Here is a 6,579-nt window from a genome sequence, read left to right as displayed (position 1 = left end):
CTGACCTCCTTCATGGCTGCGCAACTGCGGCTGCCTCCCTTCTTGTTGATATACGCCACCGGCCGTGGAGTTGTCAGACTGGACGCGGATGGCCTTGCCCTGAAGGAGACGTTTCACCTGGAGAAGAGCATAATAGACGGCTCTTAGCTCCAGAACGTTGATCGAGAGGAGACGTTCCTGTCGTGTCCACAACCCCTGGACTGGTGTTCCAAGGTGACTGCTCCCCAAGCCCGGAGACTGGCGTCCGTGGTGAGGAGGGTCCAATCCCAGATCGCAAACCTCTTTCCATGCTGGAAGTTGGAGGAGTTGAGCCACCAAAGCAAGTTGCAGTCTGACTGCAAACTGGAGGCACAATCGATCACCAACACAGGTGAAATTATTCTTGAAAAAGACCGAAGTAACGGTCGAAACGCGTCGGACCTTTGCGTGGATTCCTATCTGGGGAACCCCTTGACGGGATCTTTGGTCTGCCTAGTATGAAAGTTTCCGGGACCTTCATTATTAGCGCTTATTGAGAACTTTTTTCCAACAAGTTCTCCACCTATTCCAGTAATTGTTTATTCCCCTGTGCGGCATCCTGAATTGTTTTAGAAAAATATTTCACATTTTCATTTGTTCTTTTAAATTGTTGTCATAAATAAATACAGTGTTACGCTATATATGGTTCTATTGTGTTTCCATATGATATGTCGACACATGGAGCCCGCAATCAGTGTGTTTGAGAACGTACCTGTCCGGAGAAGAGGAGACGCCAATCACATTTAAGGGGTGTATGGTACCTTTGTCTCCTTCAGGTGAATTGGCTTGGTGAAGGGTCTACTATCTAATCGCTATAACAGTCTGAGGGATCCAGATACGTGCAAACAGCTGAATATTGTGTATGGTTACCTAAGGCGAAGAAGAGGAACGTTCCCCACGATAACGTTGTTTTCCATCCTTAATTCTAGCTCACAGGAGGGATTTGAAGACAATCTATGTGTCTAGTACACATCTTTCAAACATTCCCTTGATAGTACTGGCAGGTACTTCAATCCATTAATTTTCCCCTTTCTCACCTGGCTGGTCTGGTATGCGTGAAAGAGTGTCGGCATCAGTGTTGTTAATGCCTGGGTGATACTTCAGTGAAAACTTATATAAAGCTAATGCAGCTAGCCATTGATGTCCAATGGCATCGAGCTTGGCTGTACTCTGTACATAGGTCAGCGGGTTGTTATCTGTATGTACAATGAATGACGCTCCGTACAATTAGTCGTGGAATTTGTCTACGATGCACCACTTCAGAGCTAAAAACTCTAACTTGTGTGTCGGATATCGTTTCTCACTTTCGCTCAGCCCACGACTGGCAAATGACTGGCCTCAGCTCACTTCCATGTTCCTAATACAGTACTCCTCCCAGTCCATCCAATTACGCGTCGATGTGAAGGACATATGGCAACTTTTGATTCACATAGCTAAGGACTGGTGCCTCAGTTAAGCACTGTTTCAAAGATATAAAAGCGGTCTCACATGCAGCCGTCCATCGATCCCCAAAAGGCTCATTTGTTTTGTAACATTCTTTCTTGACTTTTACCCTTTTGTTGGTTGATGAGTACTTTTTGGTCAGGTCGATTCTTGAGTAATTTGGAACTAGTCTACGGTATTACCCGCAGAAGCCCAAGAACGACCGCAGCTCCTTCAGTTTGTTTGGTCGTGGCCACTTCTTTACCTCTTTCACTTTTTCTGGATCAGTTGCCACTCCATCTCGACTGACAATGTGCCCCAGGTACTTAACTCGAGATTGACATAATCAACATTTGTCGAGTGACAGCTTCAGCCCTCTTTCAATTAGTCTCTCCAATACTTTTAACAGGCACTGGTGGTGTTCTTGCAGGGTTGATCCAAATATGATTATGTCATCCAGGTACAGTGACCTCTCTGTATGCCATATCACCAACTATCTTCTCCATGGACTGCAGAAAAGTGGCAGGGGCTCCCCCTTGACTCCTTGAGGCATGTTTAAAAGAATCCCAACGAGCAAATAAATGCCTTCTTTTCTCGGTCTTCAGGCTGCATTGGGATTTGATAAAAACCATTCCTCAAGTCGAGCACGGAGAACCAGGTGCTTCCTTGCAGACAATCCAGGGCCTCCTCTATCTTTGGCACAGTGTATTGATCGGTCACAGTTCTCTGGTTCAGGGTGCGGTAGTCCACACACACATTCTTATCTTCCCACTCTTCTTGCGTGCCACAACTATGGGAGAAGCGTAAGGACTCTGAGACTCTATTATCACCTGGTTTTCCAACAATCCATTTAAATGCTGCCTTACATCCTCAAAATCAGTGGGTGCGATTCTCCTAGAACTTTCTCTGAAAGGTGTCTCGTCTGTAAGCCTAATGCTATGCTCAATTCCCTTTGCTGCACTGAGGTCCCATTCTCCTTCAGAGATGGCTTGTGTGCGTTTCTCAAGTTCTTTTATAAGCACGGATTTGTCATCTGGTGCAATGTCACTCTCAAAGCAAGCCTGGAACTTATCCTCTCTTGACTCTACACAGAAAGAACTTGCGCTAATTTGCTCCCCTTCTCCTTCTTGCCATTTTTGCAACACCTGGTATATCTTGGTATCTGTCCCTATTATTACTGGTGTCTCTCTCCTTTCTTTTGATAAGTCTGGGCATACCAAAGCAACTAAGGGTGTGTTTAAGGTATCAGTCTCTTTTGAGGATGTCCTGCGTAAGCTGAGGGTTACTTGGACATAACCCAGATAGGGGTACTTTTCGGGACTAAGGACCCAAATCACAAGTCCGCTAAGTTTCTCTTCATACCATTTTTCAAATATTATAGATACTTGGGACCCACTGTCTACTAGTATCCTGCATGGTTTGTTATTAATGGATGCAGGTGGGCTCTACTAGTCCCTCAGGTAATTCCCCATTCCACCAGGAGTTACTCATGGCACAGCAAGTGATTTCTAGGGGCCTATGCGGGGTTCACAGACCTCCCTCACTCCCGTTTCCAGGTTCTCTTGATTTGAGTAGTAATGGTCTGCTCTCCTGCCTGGGTTCTTGTAGGTATTCCGGTTACACTCAAATGCTCTGTGTCCCAATCTCCCACAATTAAAACATCCCCTACTATTTCCTCTTCCTAGTCCTCTTATTGGGGTGTTGGTATTTGGAGTGGGAGCCTTGGTATTCTGTTTAACAAGGAAGTCCTCTAACTTCTTATTTTGCTCTTCCAACATATTGAGGATTTTAGTATCAAACTCATTGCTTTCTGTAGTGGACTGCACTACTTTGACTTTCTTTACAGTCTTCCCTCATCTCAATCAAGCCTCATCCTGTTTTATTTCTTTAAGTAGATCGTTAAATGTAGGAGGGGGCTCCTGTATTTCTGAGCACCTCAATTTTTGTGCAACTGGGTCGCTTGTTAAGGCTCCCCTTAGAAGTTGTTTCATCCTGTTTGTATCCACTTCTTTCTTTTCAATTCCTCCCTTATCTACTATCTTGTATAGTAATTTGTCTAATCGGATTAAAAAGGTGCTCAGCTTTTCCCAAGGGTCTTGGAAAGTGTGATATAGTCTTGACGTAAGGACCCTTTGTCTTCCAAGGTCACAAATGCGTAGTCGAGGGCCTCGAAATATGTTTCTAGAGTGGCATTGGGATTGTTGCGTGTAAATGCCTGAATAATCCCCATGGCTGGCCCTCTTAAGCTCTCCACTACCCTTTGTCTCTTGATATTGTCTGGGCACTGCCACTCCTCGGCTTGTTGTACAGCTGCCTCTTTCCATGCCTCATAATCTTCCTCCCCAGTAGGTATTGGGATGATCCCAGAGAATATGCATAGTCTACGGTAGCTCCCTTTGTTATGCCACCTTTCTAGCTGTGTTACTACTCTGTCCAATATGACTTCGAATTGCCCGTAACTTACATTGGTGGCTTGGCTCTGATTGTCGTTATCTTCCCCATCTCCTTCCTCTTTCTCTTTATCATTAGTATTAGTGGTGGCATTAACTGTTTTAGTACTAGCAGTCCCTTCTGGCTTCACTGGTCCTATCACATGCCATTTTCTCCCCGTTTCCTCACTAGCTAGGATCATTGCTGGGAGTAAACTAAGGTCTAACTCTCTTAGGTTTTCCATAAGGAATGCCACTACTTTCCCTAAGTCTCCCTTCCACTTTTCTACAATCTTTGGCTTGAGAATAAACTCCGAAAAGTTTCTTGCTATCCCTAGACATTTCCTAGGGTCCCTCTCTTTTTGCATACACCACTCATGTATATCTACTCCTGTTAAATTCTCCATTTTGTACCTCTGTTTGGTAAACAGGAGAAATGACAGAATCTCAGCTTAGTGCCTCCAAATGTAACCACCTTTTGTAATGTTAGTATGGGGTTACAAAAGAAAGAGTATTAACTGGGTGCTTATGTTTCTTTAAGGGTTCTCAGACAAAGAGGAAGACAACAGTATTTATATAAAAAGGTAGGTTTACTTTTCTTTAAATGGTAAATATAAACGTTACAGGGTAATCAGAATACAACGCATAACATTGCAGAACAAGCAGGATATAACAATAAATAACTTTGTAGAACAAGCAGAATATAATAACTAACTTTATACATTCCTTATATTCTCTATACATAGGTCATTGCATGCACATACAAAAATTACCGTTACCTTCCCTAGGGTACACACTGGCCAGAAGTTAAGAAAAATACATTTCAATAAGCAACACTTGAAAATATATCAATATACCGTTGGCATGCGTTTGGGCCCCTAAGTTATGTAGAAGGTGAATATACAGGTATGAAATACCTTAGAAATAATTCCTGTGTTGAATTCCACTGGGTTATCTAAGTACTGTAGAAAGCCTGGGCTGAAAACTGTCTACGAAATGTGTCAAAGTTACTTGTCCTAAATAGATTCACTTTCCCTTTGTAGAAAATAAACTTTCTATCCTGTCCTTAGGTGATCCTGGCTATGAGCCCAGAAGCAATTACTACAATGCCTTTGAATTGATACTTTCTCCTCTGTTAAGTGTATCTTTAGGCTTATGCTATTTCTAGCAAGATGGCTGTATTAGGGTGCAGCAAACTTTACTGTCTGAATCTCCTGTAGTGTCAAAGTGCGATATAAAAGGGTTTTTTAGCTCACCCGGTCTGGCAGCTTGTGATGAAATAGTATGTGGGAGTCTTTCTCTTGTTCGGCTTGCTGCTTGGCTTTTAAGTTTCTGTATTGACCAAATACTTGATCTTTGCTCCTTTAGCTACTCAGTGCCTCCTCCCATCTCCCGCAGATAGCACCTTAGGCATTATCAGGGTGTAGAGGGGCATGAGTATAGTAACGCTGACGTCTTGTCCCAAATGACTGAATGTCCATAGCAGCAATAACAGCAGTAGTGGATAAACTGCACTTACATTTCTGGAAGAAGATGCTGCGGGCTGTATCTTGTTTGTCGCTCCTTGCTGGGGCAACTCCTCCCTCCACACTGGGCAGCTGGGAGCAGATGGTGTCTTGCTTTTCTAAGTAGCACTGCTTGTCCCCAATGACTGAATGTCCATCTCTCTGGCAGCTGGCGGAGCTCCGCCTACTGGGGCCGTCTCCCGCAGGGCACCTCCGTATACACGGTGGTACCTGGGTGTGGAGGGGCTCACCAGAGGCAGCTCTCTCTCTCTGATGGGCGGCTGTGCAGTGTGCTGTCAGCGCTTCTCAGGGCAGCGCAGAGTTTTCCTCGTCAGCTGGACAGTAGTGGGTGGCTCTTGATAGCACCTGTTTGGTGGGCAGCTCTTGATAGCAGCTGTTTGGTGGGCGGTGAGCGGCTCTGCTTTTACTGCTGGGCAGCTGTCAATTACTGGCGCCGCTCAGCTACTGGCTCTGTTTCCCCCGGCGTTTCTACTGGTTTGTGTGCGGTGACAGTGGGCGGCACTGTGTCTTTTCTCCCCCCCCCGTCTCCCGCAGGGCGCTGCTGTACACACAGGCAGGCTCTGGGTGTGGAGGGGCGTGCTTGGGGATGTCCCTCAGCGGCTGTTACTCATTAGCGGAGGGCTGCTGCAAGGATTCATGGGCGGCAGCTGTGCATTGGCGGTGCTTCTTTCTGGCTGGGCGGCGCCACTCAGTCTCCGGCCGCTGAAACTGTTCCTGGCTGGGCGCCTTTGAGCTCCGTCACTTGCGGTGGGAGGAGGAGAGGCAGGTGAGCAGCGTTATCCCTGGCTGCGGCCGGGATATCTTTGACTTAGTCGGGTAAGCAGGCTTCTCACTGCAGCTTTAGAAAGGGCTCCTTCTACGGCTCATTACTCTGTGCTGCGGCGATGTTTACAGGCCAGTTCACAGCTTAGAGCCTGCAGCGACTTTTATTCTGTTACATTCTGGTGTAAGGGTGCTATTTATATCATATCTAGCCTATATATACCAAATGATCTCCAAACAAAAGGCTTTGACTTCCGGACATTTCCACATACAGTGTAGTATATCTGCATCCCTTTCTTTACATTTAAAACAAGCTGAATCTGATGCTATACCCATCAGTGCAGTTTTACTTGGTTCAGCGATGTCATCAATATTGTGGTCAGTGATCTTAAATTCATCCTCTTCATCTGAATCATCAGATT

At 45.4% G+C, this 6,579-nt stretch overlaps 1 protein-coding gene across 1 annotated transcript; it reads right to left on the bottom strand.

The window, feature by feature from the left end:
* Positions 1-3,517: 3,517 nt before the first annotated feature.
* LOC146069250 (paraneoplastic antigen Ma2-like) lies at positions 3,518-4,276 on the bottom strand. The gene has a single exon (XM_083179291.1). The coding sequence runs from the start codon at positions 4,274-4,276 to the stop codon at positions 3,518-3,520; it is 759 nt and encodes a 252-aa protein (XP_083035417.1).
* Between the last annotated feature and the right edge of the window lie 2,303 nt (positions 4,277-6,579).

The sequence above is a fragment of the Crinia signifera genome, chromosome 1 (genome assembly GCF_055691185.1).
Source record: "Crinia signifera chromosome 1, ASM5569118v1, whole genome shotgun sequence".
Classification (NCBI taxonomy): domain Eukaryota; kingdom Metazoa; phylum Chordata; class Amphibia; order Anura; family Myobatrachidae; genus Crinia; species Crinia signifera.
The sequence above is the reverse complement of the archived record's forward strand: the minus strand, read 5'-3'. Positions and strand labels throughout refer to the sequence as shown.

Bases quoted from the DNA above. Each gene is read 5' to 3' on its own strand.
- LOC146069250 (XM_083179291.1), bottom strand. From the start codon at position 4,276: ATGGAGAATTTAACAGGAGTAGATATACATGAGTGGTGTATGCAAAAA.